General features: G+C 50.2%; 2 protein-coding genes across 9 annotated transcripts in view; both read left to right on the top strand.

The window, feature by feature from the left end:
* Positions 1-9,947, top strand: part of AAK1 (AP2 associated kinase 1) — a 52,675-nt gene extending 42,728 nt beyond the window's left edge. For 4 of the 6 annotated variants that reach the window (XM_063175099.1, XM_063175097.1, XM_063175096.1 and 1 more), the window contains one exon: positions 148-2,124. In XM_063175099.1, coding sequence (XP_063031169.1) covers positions 148-242 — 95 coding nt within the window. In that variant the 3' untranslated portion in view covers positions 243-2,124. Of the gene's footprint in view, positions 1-147; positions 2,125-5,642 lie in introns of those variants that run through there. The other 2 variants (XM_063175094.1, XM_063175092.1) reach the window with 1 other exon arrangement.
* Positions 9,948-10,754: 807 nt separating this feature from the next.
* On the top strand, positions 10,755-17,499 carry NFU1 (NFU1 iron-sulfur cluster scaffold). 3 transcript variants are annotated; one of them, XM_063175183.1, is made up of 10 exons: positions 10,755-10,818; positions 11,929-12,035; positions 12,314-12,449; positions 12,989-13,055; positions 13,510-13,624; positions 13,821-13,884; positions 15,317-15,491; positions 15,981-16,068; positions 16,280-16,973; positions 17,028-17,499. In XM_063175183.1, the coding sequence occupies exons 1-8, from the start codon at positions 10,772-10,774 to the stop codon at positions 16,026-16,028; spliced, it is 759 nt and encodes a 252-aa protein (XP_063031253.1). In that variant the 5' UTR covers positions 10,755-10,771; the 3' UTR covers positions 16,029-16,068; positions 16,280-16,973; positions 17,028-17,499. The 3 variants fall into 3 exon arrangements, with proteins under 3 accessions (XP_063031253.1, XP_063031252.1, XP_063031254.1); XM_063175182.1 differs by having other exon boundaries at positions 15,981-16,973; XM_063175184.1 differs by lacking the exon at positions 10,755-10,818 and adding an exon at positions 10,880-11,186 and having other exon boundaries at positions 15,981-16,973.
* Positions 17,500-17,909: the final 410 nt, after the last annotated feature.

The following is a 17,909-nucleotide window of genomic DNA, read 5'->3' as shown; positions in this document are numbered from 1 at the left end:
TGTGCTGATACAAATAACGAGAAGAGCTTGAGCACATTCTCTGTTTTGCTTTGACTTTTTTCTTTCTTTCTTGATCTTGAACTTCTGAAACTGTCGCGTGTGTGTGTGTCCTGCTCAATACTGAATTCCTATCTCTCACACTTTCAGGTGGGCATTCTAGAAACAACAGTGGAAGCTCTGAGTCCAGTCTTCCCAACATAGCCAGGTCTCTGCTGCTGGTGGATCAGCTCATAGACCTGTAGCAGTGACACAGTAGCAGTTTGTGTAACTACCCACACCTCCGGTTTCCCTGCCAGAAGAGTTTCCTTCCTTGTGCTTCTTTGGGGCTTTTTTTTTTCTTTTCTTTTTTCTCCTTTAATTAAGAGAAAAACCTGCCAACAGGAGACAGTCACCCACCTCTCTCCCTGTCCCCCCGTGGCCTGGGGAAGGTTTGGCTCAGCTCTGCAGTAGCCTGGTGTGTCTCAGGCTGGTGGAGCGCTGTGGGTTCCCCTGGCCCAGCTCAGGGAGCTGGGGCTGCTCTGGGACCCTGCCCCAGCCTCCTGTCCCCGAGCAGGGCGTGAGCAGTGCAGCCCCAGCTGTGCTTTGGGCTTTGGGTCTGGTTCTGTTCCCCCGGGGACAGTGACAGGGACATCCCTGAGCTGCAGGACGTGGGGCAGCGCAGCTGGGGGCTCTGAATTGCTTCAGAGCAGGGGGAAGCCCCAGGTTCCTCCCGGCCATACTCTGGTGATGGTGCACATGAAGAGTTTTCCAGCTGCCCCCAGCTCTTGGTTTGCTGTTTGACAATCCTGCTGGGAACTAACTGCTCTTCCTGGGGGAGGGAAAACAGAGAAAAGGAAAAAAAAAGAGAAAAGGAAAAAGAAAAAAACCAGATTGTTAAAGCTGCAGAAATGACCCTAAGTGAAGCGTGACAAGGTTTTGAACCAAATCCATGTGAGTATGGCTGTGACCAGTGTTTCACTGACCTTTTTTGGGGTGAAAAGGGCGCTGTGGCAGCAGCAGATGTATTTTCTGTGACTTCTTTTCTGTGTTTGACTGGAAAAAAAGAAACTCCCCTCAACCTACTGTAAATGGTGTATGAAACAAATTGTCCTCCGGCTGTTTGTCTATTTTTAATCCTGGTTTTAGTCGAGCATCTGGTATCTGTTCTGGGTTCTCCATTTTCTCTTGTAACTGCTATAGTGCACCCCAGTTCAGTATGGAGCCATTGTTTCAGTAGACAAAGATTCCTGTGGGCCTCTCTCCACCCCAGTCTCTGTGACCACGCATGCCCTGGGTTCAGGTGGTTTGAAATCAGTGCTGCTACAACTCGATGGGTTCTCCCTTTTCCTCGCCCCTCGCTTGGTTTGTCCGTAGCTGGATCCGCTCAGCTCGTTCTCCTCGGCTTCCCACCGAGTCTGGAATTTCTCTCTCGTGTTTGAAAGCCCTCTCTGAGCAGAAGGACTCTTCCTCTGTAGTGGAATTCCCCCCGGCTTCCTGCTCCCCGTGTTTGTGTTTGTAGCTGTATTAGTGGCGGTGCAGTTCCCCCGTGCGAAAGTGCGAGCGACTGAATGTCTGTCTGTGCTGATCTCGCTGGGAAGGGAAGAACCCCACGTTTGTGACTCCTCCTCTCCTCTCTCCATCTCCTCCCCAGCCCCACACTTAGTTTAACAAATTCTGTACATAGAGCTCCCATCGGTTGTGTCTCTACATTACTCTTCTTTTAAAACCTACACTTACTAATAAAAGTATTGCTTACGTGTGTTGTATCATTACATGTGTATACTGCACTTTCCAAGAGAAGCTTTACATGAGAACTATGGAAATGACCTTAGTAAAATTGTGGATAGAACTTTATTATTTTTTTGTTTTATATTCCTAAAGCACAGGCGAGCTGGACTGGAAAACACGAAGATGCTATAGATAGAAAGTTATTGTATAGTCAGATACTGAGATTATATGAAAAGAGAATGGATTTTAAAAAGTAACCGTCTACTGTATATTAGAAACAAAGATTTCTGTGAATTAAAGTACTTTTAAAGAATGTTTAAGATTTTAAATCTAATGGCGCTTGTTCAAGGGTTCTGGAAAAAATGACAAATGCACTGGGTTGTTAATAATGCTATTAAATAAGCAGATGTGAATGTTTATTTTATTGCTTTTTCAAGTAGCTGTTCCTGGGTGTGGGTGGAAATCTGATATTTTAGAGACTTTTATTTGACCTCCTCCATCAGAAAATACCATGTGCTTGCAGAGCGAATGGGATTGAGAGATGAGTGGAGACTGGGGATTCATTTTAAACTCCAGAAACTGTGAGTGTGCCCCAGCTCTGGGTTGGTGCTGGTGCTGCTCAGAGCCGAGGGGCTGTGTGAGAGCCTCACCCTGTGTCCCATGGGACAAGTTTGGTGTCCCTGGGCGGCAGGATCAGTGCTGTAGCTTGGCTGGAGCCAGGGGAGGTGTCCTGGCCCCTCTGAAGGGCTTAGGAGGGGTTCAGGCCACCCCAGCAGGGCTGTTCTGCTCTGCCCTCAGGGCTGGAGCTGCTGTGACTGTTCTGGTGATCTCCTGTCAGGGTCAGACACAGCCACAGCACCTGGAGCAATTCCCCTTCACCCCAGGGTCTGCTCTGGCTTTGGGTGGCAGAGGTTCCAAGGAATGGTTGGAATGTTGGTGTTGGTTACTCTGAGGGGCTCAGGCTGGGCAGGGCCCCTGCCCTTGGAGCCCTCCTGTTCATCTTTAACCAGATGACTTCAGTCAGCCTCCCCATTTCTGACACACCCACTGCGTTGGGAGCATCTGTCCCAAAACAGGAGCTGCACCTCCCTGGCTCTGGACTGTCCAGGTCCTGTCAGGATCCTCTGGGACCTCCTTGGCCAGGGTTTCAGGTGCTGTGCAGCCTGCTGGGACAGTGGGTGGGAGAACCCTGGCTTTGTGAGAGATCTTCATCTTCCTCCAGCCTTCCTCATCACAGCCCAGGGCAGCTTGAGCCAGTCTGTGTGGAGCAAAGTCATTTTTAGAGGGAGCTTCTTGTAAAGGAGCCATAATGGTGTTCTTTGGCCTAAAAGCTGTGCAAAACCACCTCATTTAAAAATCCACTCACTGTGCTGGTCCTGGGGAGCCAGGAGGGGCTGCTGGCTGGGCTTGTGCTGGGGACATCCCTGCTCTGGGGACGTGTCCCAGAATGAGGCTGCTCCTGCAGGGCTCAGACAGTTCATCCCTGCTGGGATGTGAGGTGTGGGTTGGTGTGCCAGAACTGCAGCATTAAATTCCTCATCCTCTGGAGCTGAAGGCTCTGGATCTGCCTCCAGGTGTCTCTCTGTGAGCGGCTTTGAGCAAACACTTAATCCTGCAGATTGTGCAGTGCCACAGGTGTCCCTGACCTCTGGGGCTGTGCTGTTCCTCCTTGCTGGCAGTGCTGGGTGGGGATAGTTCTGGATTCTTGTTTCATGGGATTGCTTCTAGAAACTGGAACAGAGGAATTGGAGTACAAGGAAAACCTGCACAGTGCAGGAATGAAGGAGTGATAAGCTTTTGACCCCTGTGAAGTTCCAAACTAGTAATGCTGCTCACTGGTAACTGTGCTGGTCTTTAGCTGCCTGTTCCTGGGTGTTGAGTCCTGCCTGACCCTGGCTTGATGAAATCAGGAGAGTTTCCTGCTGGAAGGGGAGCTGTAGACTCCAGGAGTTTCTCTGTCTCCCCTGACCTTTCTTTTGGGCTCTGCTCCAGAAGTGAGATCCTCACCATTGTGGTGACTGCTCTGCCTCTTGCTAACAGGGAGTAAATCTTTTCTGGTCTTCCTCTTGGTTATTCCAGTGCTCTGCCACTTCAGGGCACTGTTTTCCTTGGAAGCTGGGGAAGCTGCAGGTGCCAGGGCTGTCACCTAGGGTAAAGCTCTGAATACCTGCACAGTGTGTTCCTGGGGTGCTGAGTGATCAGAGGGGTTTTTTTAAGGGTTCTCCCTCTTGAAAAAGAGCCTGAGTGTAGTTTGGAATCTTCCCTAGTGTGTATAGCTGACCCTGGAATCAAATATTACACACACTGGTATTGTGCAGGAGACAACTGCTGCTGAGCATTTCGTGCCCTTTTCACATCGATGGGCAGAGAGAAGATCAGAAAAAGGAGTTTTTCCCAAAATGAGGCATTCTGCTTCTTGTGCAGTGTCCCCACATTGAGAGCTGTGTGCTGCTCAGCAGATGGGTTTAGATGCTGTCCTCCCTCTCTTACCCTGTCCCAAATGGCTTGTTGGGCACGAGTTAGAAGATTGCAGGCAGCTGTGCTGTTGTGGTGCCGAGCGGGCCCTTGGTGCCCCTGCTCTCCATGTGAGTGCCTGAATGCCTTTTCCCCTGGGCCAGGCGCAGCTGGTCCTGCTGTGGCTCAGCTTTGTCTCAGAATATCCCAGTGTCCCCTGGCCAGGGTGGCACAGCCTCCTGGCAGCTGTGCTGCTCCTGGCATCCCAGAGCGGCCCCTGAGGGAAAACCAGTGTGGAGAGCAGGGCTGCAGGAGACACAGAGGGGATTTTGGGCAGTGACTGCTGCAGTGTGCTCATACCTGCGCTTTGTTAGCCGTGTGCTGTACCCAGGTGAAGATTCCCAATAAATGCTGGTTCTGATGCCTCACGAATGGGTCTGTGTCTTTCCTTGTGAGCAGTGATGGACGAGGGGATGTTCTGTGTCTCTGGTGCCCCAGGGCTGTCATGGGTGTGTAAATATGAACAATTAACCGGGCAGTTTTCCCTGGGTGAGGTTCTGGCACTGCAGGGTGTGTTGGTTGGTGCCTTGCTGACCCTGGGTACCACCCAGCCTCCTTGTTCTTCCTGCAATTCCTGCTGTTTTGGTTTTCTTGTGATTTTCTCCTATGCTCTTGCTAACGAGTCCAATGACACTTCTAAGCTGCCAGTAGTTCTGTGAAGGTAAGAGATCTTCTGTTTTGTCTGTGTGAGTCCTAAGGCAAACCTGGCCTCCTGGTGGCTCCTGGAGCTGGAGAAGGGCAGGACAGCCTCTCCCTGCACTGCCTGGTTGTGCCAATGCAGAAACCAGCCAGGTCTTTGGAGCTCTGAGCCTTGAGCTGAAGTCAGGCTATGGAGTGGTTAAAAGCCATTTGTCTGGCAGTGGTTAAAAGGAATAGCTGCTACTAAAACAGCTGCTACTTAGGATTCACTGAAAGCTGTAAGCTGACCTTCAGTCTTTGAAATGGGCCTGTTATTTTAGCAGGTTTTGGGGCATCCCCACAAGCAATTCCACGTATCTGTGGGCTGCCCCACAGGAAGAGAGGCCAGGCCAAGCAGTAGATGTGCTTGGAGAGCAGCAGTGCAGGATGGAAGGACAGAACTTGTCTGTCTGCTGGAGCTTCCCTCGGGCAGCAGCGTTGGGAAGGGAAACTCTCTGTGCTGGTGGTGGTGTCAGGGGTGGGAGGGAGAGGAACCTGGTGGGACGGTGCTGAGGGTGCTGTGTGTGCCCATGCGTGTGTCAGACATCTCCCATCCTCTCAGCAGTGGTACCCGTGTTGCCAACGCTTCCCTGGCATTGTGTTTTCATTGATTTGCCCTCCCTCTCCTGCCCATTCTCCATGCATGGTGGTGGTTTCCATCTGAGCAGCGTGACATTCCTGTGCAGTGTGCCTTGCTGTGACTGCTGAGCTGGCTCAGAAACTCCCTTCTCTTGTGTTTGTAGGTGTGCAGAGGGATCCAGGCCGGTTCCCAGAGCTCTGCAAAGGAGATCCTGGCACTGACGGACTCACCTTGTACAAGGGCCGGCCCGAGATGCTGCAGGTGAAACAGCACAACTCAGAGCCAGAGTTCCTGGCCAGAGATGGTCCTTCAAGCAACAGCTCCTTCTACAGCAGTGAGGGAGAGGGGACAGACCACGAGGGAGACATCCTGGACTGCAGCGGCTCCAGGCCTTTACTGATGGACTCGGAGGAGGAGGAGGAGACGGGCAAGCCGTGCCCAGGGTTCCTGCAGCCCGTGCCCAGGCACGAGGCCTCCAAAGAGGATGCCCAGCCCCAGGCCAGGGCAGGGGAGCCGCTGTTCCCGGCCTTCCAGTCGCACAGCGGGGAGGTTTTCAACGAACCCGACGTGTTTGCCACGGCTCCCTTCCGCAGCTCCAGGAAGGTCCCCGATGAGGTGGATGTCTTTACCAAAGCTCCTTTCGTCTGTAAGGGCAACGCAGCTCTGCGGCACCCGGAGGAGGCAGACGTGTTTCTGAGGGCCCCTTTCACCAAGAAGAAGAGCGTGGAAGAGCTGGCTGCCCACAAGGAGCCGTTCTCAGCGCCCCTTTTCCTGAGCCCCGGGGGCGACGGCCGAGCTCAGCCCGTGTTCCCAGGCCTGGACCCGGCAGCGCACGGCCCCGTGGGCTCGCTGAGAGCTCCACAGGCTGCTGCTGGCTTTGCTCAGCCGGGCAGCGTGCAGCCCTGCCCCGTCAGAGCCGGGGAGGCCCAGGAGGGCAGCCCGGCCAAGGCAGCGCTGCCGGAGCAGGGCGACGCCCTGGGCCCCGTGGCCAGCAAGCCCTTCCGTCCGCAGTCCCTGTCCAAGTACTCCCGGCACTACGGCCCTGAGGACGGGCCGGGGCTGGAGGCGCAGCCCATAGCTGCCTACAAGGTGGTGTCTCAGACCAACAGGCAGGCCATAGCGGGCTCTGTGCCCCTGGTCCCTCTGTCTGCCAGGACTACGGAGCTGCCCGGCGCCGATCCCTTCACCTCGGCGCCCTTCCCTTCCAGAGCAGCCAAGCAGAAGCCTTGACGTGCTGGGGGCTGTGCTGCCTGCAGGAGCGCCTCGTGGGGGCCTCACACCTCTTAGCTGGACTGAATGACATAGCAATATATATATATATAAAGTAATTATTATTTTTGGTCAGAACTCTATTTGCAGTGATATATAGCTGAAGCATTTAAGTTATGTTTGTCCGAATGCCTGGCTCTCAGGATCCTCGTATCCTTTCCAGTTGCTTCTCAGCTTCCTCCTCTCACTGTCTTCCCTCCATTTATTTCTTTTTTTTTAGATGCTTTTCTCAAACCAGCAGTATTCCATATTTTCTGGTCCTGGGTGGAGAAATGCACTACAAGATGAATTAAAAGGTTTATTAATTACAGAGCGAGTTAAGCAGGACTTGCTAATGCTCTGGAAAGGACATGATTTCACAGGTGAAAGGGTTTTTGTGACTTTTGCTCTCAGAGACATTCCTGGTGCCCAGCTCTGGCTGTGCAGGTGGGCTCTGTGCCCACAGAGCCATGCTGGGGTGTCTGGTGCCAGTTTGGGCAGTGCAGGTGGAGCAGAGCCAGGGCAGGGCACAGCTTTGCTCCCCCAGGATGGGAGCACCAGGCACTGCTGCTGCCATGGAAGGTGTCCTGAAGCCAGTGAAGCAATCAGGCTGTTTCTGTTGCTGGAAAATCAAAGGGTCGTGCAAACAATCAGGCAGAGCTTTCACTTTTACACTTGTATTTCCTGTCTGGTCTATACCAAAGTGTAGGACCTGGAAATCTGCTTATGGTGAAGGAGAAATGTGTATTTACAGTATTAAAAGTAGACCTTATGGGACATTAGTGATGTAAACAGCTCCATAACTGTCCTGTTGTATGTACCTCATGTGGTGTGACTCAGCAGAGGCCACAGCCCCCTTAGACTGGTTTATACTGGCAGAGAGCTCTGCTCAAAGTCACTTCTGCCTATTGCTTTCCTGTTGGTTAAGGATGAACCTCAACAAAATCCATTTGCCCTCCTTCTGAAGTGATGTTTTCTATCCTGTTCCCAAGAGCAGGGCTGTGGTGACTGAGGCGTGGACTCAGCCTGGCACAGAAACTGAGGCGTTTGTTAGGAAAGGCAAACTCTTTTTATACCCTTCCACAAGACACAGTATTTCCTTAGATGGTAACTCTCACTGTGACACACATTGCCACTTCTGTCAGACCAAATCATCTGTCAAAGGACTGGATGACTGTCTAGGTGTTGGTGCATAGTGGTGGTTGTGGGGCTCTCTGCCCTCCATCCCCACCTCCTGAAAACAGAAGTACTGTAGAGAACTTTCTGGGTTTCCCTTGACATGTTTCTTCAGCAAAGCTGACGCTTTTACTCTGTTTTGTTGTTTAGTTTTCTGTTTAAATATACACCCGAAAGGTGGTTTTAGTTTTAATTATGCGTTCCCCCAGGTCGGTTGTTGCTGGAATCAGTGAGAGACACAGAGAATGACTGTGACAGCAAACTGTGAATTCAAGGGCAGTGAGTGTGAGGGTCACGGGCACACTGAGCCAGGAGCTGCCCTTGAGCTCTGGGATGTGCTCAGAAGCTGCTGAAGGGAGGCCAGGCCTTGGTGCTGTGGGAGATGCTTTGCTCCTGTGGGGGCCACGGGGGTTCAAGGCGTTACCTCTGCTCGCTGGAGCTTCTCCTTCCTTCTCTTCATTTTTACTTGAAAAATTGCCTCTGAATAATTCAGTGTGGCTTCTGTCAGCGCCACGAGCTGATGCTGGGGAGCCTCGGCCTCTCCCTTCATGCTGGGAAAGGGAAGGTGCCCTGGGCTGTGCGGGCTCCTCTCCAGCCCTGCTGGGCCACGCCAGGCTCCGTTTCCAGCTGGCATTTTGGCAGCTCCTCGCTCCTGCAGGCACTTTACACGAAGAGCAGGCTGTAGCTGTGCCCCAGAGCTCACCATCCTGCCAGACACATCCAGGGCTTAAACGGTTTGAAATCTCTTCTGGGGGTGCAGGCAGCTCGTTTGTATCTCTGCATGTGACTCATAAGGTAACAGGGCTTCTGGTTATGGCCAGAAAACTCAGTTTCAATGCCTGTTACTCTAATACCGTTCTCATTTCCAGCCTGTGTTCCTCCTAATCCTGCACTACCACTGCTGCAGCCTCAGCGTGATCAGTTGTAAGTGGAAATTTAATTTCCATAGCATCTGAAGCTCACTGTTTTAATGAATGTGGAAGAATCATGCTAATTATTTGCCACACAATCAGTGATCTTAATGAAGTGAGACTTATACAGACTCAATGGGGTGTTTTGAATCAGTTTTATGAAAAGAACCACTGGTTTCTGTATGTAACACTGTAGTAAAAGGTGTTCACTGCCCTGGGTCCTCTGGTTATCACACCCCTGTGACAATCCCGGATTCCTGCTGGGAGAGGGACTGGCTCCTGGTTCTCACCCACCGAATGCACTGAAGTCTCTGTTCAAAGTGATTAATCAGAGTTTCTGCATGAGTAAAGCGAGCAGCTGGCTCTGTGCTCACTGCCCTGACTGCTGCAGGACTTTGGGGGCTGTCCCTGTGTCCCCTCTCCTGCTGTCACCCCGTGTGACACAGCACACAGCAGCAAAACCGGGTGAGATCTCCTTGATTGCTGAACTCAATCACTCCAAAGTGCTAATCGGTTACTTTAACTCAGCTTCCACCAAAGACTCTTGTGTTGGGGAGTTGAATTTTTGTGGGTTTTTGTTCCTTTCCTCACAGTGTTAAATCAATGCCTTGGAGCACACTGACAGACCCCAAAGCACTTTTACAGTAGTATCATGACACTGAAACCCTGCTCCAGTTCTGAAACACATTCCTGAAACCTGATCAGAAATAACCCCCAGGCTGTAGTTTCTGCTGTGGGTGGGTGAATCCCCTCACACACACCCAGAAATCCCCCTGTGCAGTCAGAGGGATGAGGCTGATCAGCGTTCCTGATCCCTCGCCTCCAAAGGGACGGGCTGGGAGGGCAGGGGGCTCTCTCTGGTGTGGGATGCAGCTGGTGGAGCATCCCAAACACCGAGTCTGGCTTTGGGAAAACTCCTTTGTGTCCAGGAGGAGCTGGGGGTGTCCGTGGTCCCCACAGTGACCCACAGTGAGATGCTCGTGTCCCCCAGTCCCCTCTGTTCCCCCCGTGCCTGGCAGATCCCCGGGCTCAAATTTTGCACTCCGGTTGGGATCGTCTGTTCCTGGTAATCATGAAGAAATGTTCCACTTGTAAACTTATGTACATTTTATTAAAACTATATCTGATGACAAGCACCGTCTCCATTGTGCCTCCCTTCTCCCCTCCCCGTGGAAAATATTTCTGCTGGACACAGGGAATCTGGGTTTTAATGAGTTCTTCCTACCTAAGTGCTGAACTGGGTTTGGATGTTTAATCTGGCAGCTGTGAAGTCAAGCTGATCTTGCTGCTTTAAGCAGAGGATATTTCAGTTTATATTCCAGAGAGAACTGCAGGGCAGGACAGAGCCCTGAGCCCTCACAGTGTGCTGGTTAAACGTGTTTTTCGGTATCATTCAGCTGCCAAGACTCTCTTAAGTGCAAAATATTAATTGGGCTTTGCTGCACTTGTTAATTTAATTTCTCTCTTGATGTAAATGTCCATGGAGAGAGATTTTGTGCTGTGTTCTGGCTCTGCACAGTTGCTGGCAGGAGGGGACAGGAGAGGGAACGGGCTCAGGCTGGGCCAGAGAGGCTCAGGCTGGAAACTGGGAAAATTCCTTCCTGGAAATCGGGAAAATTTGTGTTAAAATTTTCCTTTCTGGAAACTGGCAAAATTCCTTCCTGGAAATCAGGAAAATTCCTTCCTGGAAAGGGCTGCCCACGCTGGCACAGGCTGCCCCGCGCAGTGCTGCAGTCGCCATGCCCCACCTGGGGGGATTTAAGAGCCCTGTTTGTGTGAGGCATTCGGGCACAGCGTCCGTGGCAGCCCCGGCCGTGCCGGGAGCGGCGCTCGGTGGTCCCGGCAGCCCCGCTCGGAGCCCGTTCCCTCACGCTCGCCGCCGCCATGGCCGCTGTCCCCCTCAGGCGCAGCCGCCAGGGGGCGCCGCGGTGCCCGCGCGGCCGCGGGGAGCGCCAAGATGGCGGCGGCGCGGCGGCTCTGCGCGGCGGCGGGGCTGGGCGGGCGGTAGGTGACCGCGGGGCCCGCGGCTGCCGCTGCCCCGGCGCGGCTTTTTCTCGGAGGGAGCTCGGTTTATTCCCGGAGGGGACCCCTCTCGCCCCTTCCCTACGCGACTGAAAAGGGGCCGCGTCGCAATTAGCGGCGCTGCGACCTCCAGGGCCGCCCCGGGTGCTCCTTGCTCTTCCCCTTCCTTTCTCCACCGCGGACGGGAGTGACGCTTCTTCCTGGCAGGCAGCGAGAGGCTGTTCTTCGTTCTCAGCCTTTCCCAGCCGCGAGCTGGTAGTTCTGCAGCTCTTGGGTGCTCAGCCTGTACACCCGGGGAGAACCGTGAGGGGAAATTCCCCTCGCACCCGCCCAGGATCCTGCACTGAGGGGTAATTCCACACTCATATCCTGCTCCGAGGGGTAATTTCCCACACACACCCTGTGCCGTAGGATAATTCCCCTCACACCCGCTCAGGACCCTGCTCCGAGGGGTAATTCCACACTCACATCCTGCACCGAGGGGTAATCGCACACACACCCGACTCAGGATCCTGCTCTGAGGGGTAATTCCCCTCACATCTGGCTCAGGACCCTGCTCCGAGGGGTAATTCCCCTCACATCTGGCTCAGGATCCTGCTCCGAGGGGTAATTCCCCTCACACCCAGGACACTGCAGCCGGCTGTAATTCCCCTCACAAGTGCTCAGGGTACTGCAATGAGGGATAATTCTGCGCCCCACGTGTGCACAGGATCAGGCAATGAGGAGCTGTTACACCCTTCCCGCTCCTGTATGTTCAGGGTTGTGAAACAAGAGGAAATTCCTCCCCCACAGCTGGCTCAAGATCAAGCAGTGAGGGGGGATTTGGAGGACCCTGGGCACTATAAAATGGGATATAAAATGGGATATCATCATTAGCTAAAAGGAGCTTCCAGAGCACCTTCCTTACACATCCTGTTGTGGTTTCTGCCTGCTCCGAAGCCCACAAAAGTAAGCAAATAACGCGATTTAGACCTTTTCTCTATTCCTGTGTCCTGCACTCACAGTAGGGATGTTCATTTCATGAGACAGAGCTCCTTTGGGACAGTGGAAATGTAGAATTTGGAAACTGTTACTAAAGTTATTTTTCTCTAGGTTCTGTCACATGCTGTTAAAAGGTCATAATCTGACAACTCGCCAGCCTTTCCACCAACTCCTGCAGAAGAAACCATCTCTTCCATCTGCAATATGGCATCGTGCAGGTAAATACCGGTTAAAAATGAACAGATGAGCACATTGTGTAGTTTTATGTCCCGTGGTAATGCTGAAAGTTTGCTTTTTAGTAAATAAACGTTAGCAAAAGAGGCTAAGCCAAGGTTCCTTTTATCCTGCTGCCTCCTGTGAGATGATGTGCCCGTGTTCAGCAGTGTTCCCATGGGCTGGGATCACCCTGGGCTTGCTGAGTAATCAGGACTTGACTTCCATTTAAGCTCCTTAGGTTTCATTATGTTACTTTTCTTATTTGTTTTTGTCTTTGCAGTGAGAGGCATGTTTATTCAAACCCAGGACACACCAAATCCAAACAGCTTGAAGTTTATTCCAGGAAGGGAAGTGCTGGGGTCCAGGACTATGGAGTTTTCCACACCAGCTGCAGCTTATTGCTCACCTTTAGCAAGGTATTATTATTCCCTTTTAAATAGGGTTCGGAATAAAAATTTCCAAAGAATAAACAGAAGCTCCCTGGAGGAGAGGGAGGGAGGGAAGAGAAATATTTAATTATTTCAGATGGTTTGGTGCACTTCTGCCATTCCATGGTTTAAGTTTTGTCAAAATCCACTTGATTTAGTGATGCCAATGCTCAGTGCACGTACACCTGTTCCATCTGTAGAAATTCTTTCAAGTGGGTGTTGTGAAATCACTTTTATCATTTTCCATTACACATACTTTTGTGGTAGGATTTCTGATTCTTTCATTCATTGCATTTTTGATGTTTTCCAGTCTTCCAAGAGAATATATTTTCTTCCCCTATAATTACAAAAACCACTTTTATAGCCTTACACTGTATTTACTCCAAGTTCACCAGAGTTTTTTTTTTTTTTTTTCTGTAGATGAAATTGTTGGGTAACCGTATTGTTAATTGTTAAAATTAAAGCTCAGCTTGTAAATCTGGGACAAACATTTTTGCCCATTTTCCCCCCCCTTGTGTCCTTAACAGACAGTTATTCAGGATTGAAGGAGTGAAAAGTGTTTTCTTTGGGCCAGACTTCATCACAATCACCAAGGTAAGCAGAGCAGGGATTCAGCTGAGATGAGCTGTGTGGAATGGCCACAGAGCAGATCCAGACAGGCACAGTGGAGCTCCAGAGGAGTGTCCATGAGTGCCTTTAATATGAAACAAAATAAGTTCAGGGAATGATAAATTGGTTAGTTGACAATCTTGAGTCTCTGAAGGAGTTGATAAAAATATCTGTCAAATAATAACGTATTTTGGAGGCTTTCACACCTTTTTAGCTAATACTTTAAAAGCACTTGCTTGGCTTGCAGACAAGGAGAGCCTTCTTTGGCTGTCACAGTCTGAGTCTGACTGAACGTCTGTGGCAAAGCTGGACGTGAGAGAACATAAACCCAGTGTGTGCATCAGCTGGGAGAGTCCATGGTGGCATTTTTAGTGTGACAGTCTCTGGGAATGCAGCAGCAGGCATGTTCTCTTCTTCATTCTTTTTCTGATCCTCACAGGAGAGTGAAGACCTGGACTGGAACTTACTGAAACCAGATATTTATGCAACCATAATGGATTTCTTTGCCTCTGGCTTGCCTGTAGTTACTGATGAGGCGCCCAGGACAGACACAGGTAAATCAAATCTTCAGGGGAAGGCCGAGTCTGCCTTTGGGTTCAGCTGTTGTGACATCCAGGAGAGCCTCCACTTCTCCCTCAGGAAAGCAAGCAGGAGAATTTAAATTTAAAACCCGTTAAGGTGACTGCAGGCAGGAATTTGCAGCCTGGAATTCTCTCAGTGTTCTGACTTGCACATTTTTCTTTTCCCAAGCTGCTTCAGAAGAAGATGATGAAGTTGTACTGATGATTAAGGAGCTGCTGGATACAAGAATCAGGTAGTTTATATTCCAAAGGAAAATCCTGGCCCTCAGTGCATTTTGGCCTTGCACTCTGCTGTGATTTCATTGGTGCTTTAACACAGCTTGAATTTAGAGGCTGGTGCTGACTAATGAAGTCTCAGGAGTGTTTGGTGCTCATTAATTGCCTTCCAAAGCAAACTGAAAGCAAAAGCAACTTGACATTTGAGGTGCAGGGAAGATGTCTATGTGTCTGTGATATCTGATGGTGACATCTTCCCTGGCTCACAAACTGCAGCAACCAGAAACTTTACTTTTTTTTTTTCCTTTTTTTTTTTTTTTTTTTTTTTTTTTAGCAGCTGCATAAACTGATATCAGAGAATTTAAAAAATTGTTTATCTCAGAGCAGACACACGGTGCTGGTAAATTTTCCTGACAAAGCAAGAAAAGTAGAAATAAGCTGGAACATCTTTCCCAAACATTTGCACTAAGTGTTGAAACCAGAAGCTTTCTAGCAGGGTATTCTCAGAAATTATCCATCAGTCAGGCTACACATAGAGCATTTGTTGTCCAGCAGATCAAAACTAAATGCAGAGGAGCTGTCAGAAGGTGCAGGATGGGGGGAATGTACATCTGAAAGGTCCTGTAGTGTGTCAAAAAGTTAATTCAAGTAAGAAAAATGGAATTTTAAATCATGATCTTTGGCTTTCTGGCATGGAGATAATTTGCTGTGGTGAGTTTATAAATGTGTCAGGCTCACAGATTTTTCTGTGAGGACTGTAGCTCTCAGAGAGTTATTTTGGAAATCAGTATAAAGAGCTTCTGTTAGAGTAACTTGATGGTTTTAACTTGGTCTGGAAAAATGTTGCTATGGGGACAGAGCTACAATGCTGGGCATTTGTGGCTGGCAGAGGGGGAGCAGGGCTGCAGAAATGCTCGTGGCACTGGGGTGAGCTTATCAGGAGCTGCTTCCTTCACCCTGAGCAGGATTAACCTTTTAGAATTGGGGCTGTTTTCTGTCCTGCGTAAATTGTGTAGAACTGCATATTTACTTATGGAAGCAGGGCTTCTTATCACAGGTGACAGCTGTGCTGCACCCTGGGGGGACACACCCTGAGGTGTTTATTGGCAGCACCTGGGGCAGCCACTGCCTCCAGGTGTTCCTCTACCCTGAAATCTCCGGGCAAGGCTGAGCTCTGCCCCAGGGTCTTCTACCCTAAAATCTCCAGGCTGAGCTCTGCCCCAGGGTGTTCACTCTACTGTATAAAATCCCAATGCCTACAGAAAAGGTTTCTGTGTTAGATAGTCCATCACAGCGGGAGTTGTTGGAAATGTGAACCAGGTGGTTGTAGAGAAATAGTGACTAAACCCCTCTGTCTCCACAGTTCCTGTGAATATTAAATATTGCTTTCCTGAGGGGTTCTGGCAGGATCCCTGTTTCAGCTCTGACTCTAATGCTGTGTTCCCTCAGGCCCACGGTGCAGGAGGATGGTGGGGATGTCATTTACAAGGGCTTTGAGGATGGCATTGTGCAGCTGAAGCTGCAGGGCTCCTGCACCAGCTGCCCCAGCTCCATCATCACCCTCAAGAGCGGGATACAGAACATGCTGCAGTTCTACATCCCTGAGGTGGAAGGCGTTGAGCAGGTGGGTTGGGAGACATCACTGAGGTTTTGTTTTCAGTGAAGAATGAGCTCTTTGTCCCTTTCCAGCAGGGGCAAAGAGCTCCTTTTAGGGCAAACCAGGGGTGTGTGGATGCAGGTTTTCCAAGCCAGCTGGAGAGCCCAGAGCTGGACACACTTGCTGACACCTTTGTGCTTTGGTGACTTGGTGTCATAAAAAGCAAGGAGCTTTGTCCCCTGAAATTCACATTCTTTGGCTTTCTCATGAAATATGTGATCTCTGGAGCCATTGTTTCGTGGCCTTTGTGGTAGCTTGACCAGCTCCTGTAATTAAAGCTCATTTCCTCCTGGCATTTTGGATTGCCACTTTTTCTTACCTTCCTCCCGAGCCCGATGTTCAGTGGTGTGGAATAACTGCTGTTCTCCTCGGGCCCAGCAGGGATTTAATGTAATAAATCCTGCAGGACTGAGAGCTTAACCTGTTTATCTAAACTACTTCTGGGTTTGATTTCAGGTTGTTGACGACGATGATGACGTGGAGAAAGAAGCAAATTCTACTTGAGCTTCGTCATCTGTGGCCAAATAAACATTTACCTCCTGCTGTACGTAAAGCATCTTTGTGCTGAGGAACAACCAGATCTGCCTTGTCAGAAAAACAGTTGTAGCTACTGTGAGAGTGCACCATCAGTTCAAGCAGTTCACCCACTAATTTATTAAATGCCCTGGATCACAAAAAGATTCTTCTGCTGTCTGTAGAAAGAAATGGTGGGCTCAGAAAACAGTGATGTGTTTCTTGTTTGTTTTTTCACACAGAAACTTCAGTACTGAAAGAAAGAGAAGGCAGAAGATCCTTGGCTTTTTTTGTGCAATAGCAATATTAAATGTTTATTCCCCCAACTTGTGGGACTGACAGGACTGGCTGCCCTTACTCTGTAAATGGGAGCTTCAGGAATGTTCATTATATCATGTCTTGTTAAAAAGCTGCTGATTCCTATCAAACTTCTTTGTGTGAAAGATAACCTGTAATATCAGCTGTTCATTTTGGGGGCTGCAACACTGCCATGGCTTTGTGAAGTTACCTCCTTGCTCACTACCACTGTGCAAACCATAGCAACAGAAACAAAACAGGTTTGTTATAAAAATCATCCCTTCTAAAGCAAATGTTAGAGAAGAATGATCCTTATCAGCTTACGCAGGAAGACTGATGAGCTCGTTTAGCAGTAAAATCGTTCAGCCAGCGTGCAGCAGCTGATTGCCCAGCACGGGGGAAGGAGGGCCCGTGTCTGTGCTGCTCTGCCACATCCTGTTTGCCCTGGACGTGGCAGAGCAGGCTCCTGCAGTCCTGCACACGCGGCAGAGCAGTGTTTGCTGTTCTGACGTTGGAATACATCAGTGGGGCTGTGCAAGGAGCTCTGTTTACTCTGTGTGTGGGGGAATGGTTTGTTCCTGGTGCCTGCCTGTGTGACCAGGAATTCTGTTCCTCCTCTGTGCTGCCACCACAGCTGAGGTTGTGCTGTGACCAGGAATTCTGTTCCTCCTCTGTGCTGCCACCACAGCTGAGGTTGTGCTCCTCGTTTGGCTTAGGATTGCCTTGAGAGCCTCTGGTGTGCTCCCCTCTTTCCTCCCTTTCCCAGGGTAATTATTCCACTGATAAATCCCTAAACAGGATCAGTTCAGCTGCTGGAGAATCCCCTCTAGAGCACCACATCAGCATGTGGTAACTGTAAACTACCTATTGCTTGGGAGAAATTTGAAAATAAATATTTTAGCTAAATAAGCTAAATATTTCCTCAGCTTTCAGTAATCACCCGCGGTTGTTTGACTCTGGCAGTCGGTGTGAAATGACCATGCTTTCTTTGAGTCTCTGGTGAACTGCTCGGGGGTATTGATGGCAGAATTCCCTGCTGCAGGGCAGGGAAGGTATCCTGGCTTGAGGCTCCAGGCTTCTCATGTTCCTGATACCTTCTCCTCTGCTCTGTGCCCAGCCAGGTTCTGGCAGCAAGCTCAAAATACAGTTATTTTCTGTGTCCTGATGGTGTGGGTTGTTTTCTGTGCTTTTGAAGGAAATAGTTCTTGATTGAAACTCTAGTGTAATATAAAGCAGAATGAATGGCATCTCTCTTAAGGCATTGCTCTCTTTTGTAACCTTAGGCTTTTAATAAGTTTCCAAGCAGGGTTTGGTGGGGGTGGCTGCAGACAGACAGACAGCACCACTGATGTCTCCATCTGCACGGATGTCACGCCTTGGTCAGCTACGCCTGTCCCAGTTTGCTTTGCAGATTCGTCTTAATGGTTTCTTTCTGTGGCCTGTGAATGGGAGCTGTTGTAGTGCAGGGCTGGCGAAGGAAGGAAGGAAGGATGCCGCCCGTGTGACGGGCTCGGGGAGCCTGCGGGGCCGCTCCTTCCCTGCAGCAGCCTCGTTTGGCATCCCGTGATCTCCAGA

This window comes from Melospiza melodia, chromosome 23, assembly GCF_035770615.1.
Source record: "Melospiza melodia melodia isolate bMelMel2 chromosome 23, bMelMel2.pri, whole genome shotgun sequence".
Taxonomy (NCBI): Eukaryota; Metazoa; Chordata; class Aves; order Passeriformes; family Passerellidae; genus Melospiza; species Melospiza melodia.
The sequence above is the reverse complement of the archived record's forward strand: the minus strand, read 5'-3'. Positions and strand labels throughout refer to the sequence as shown.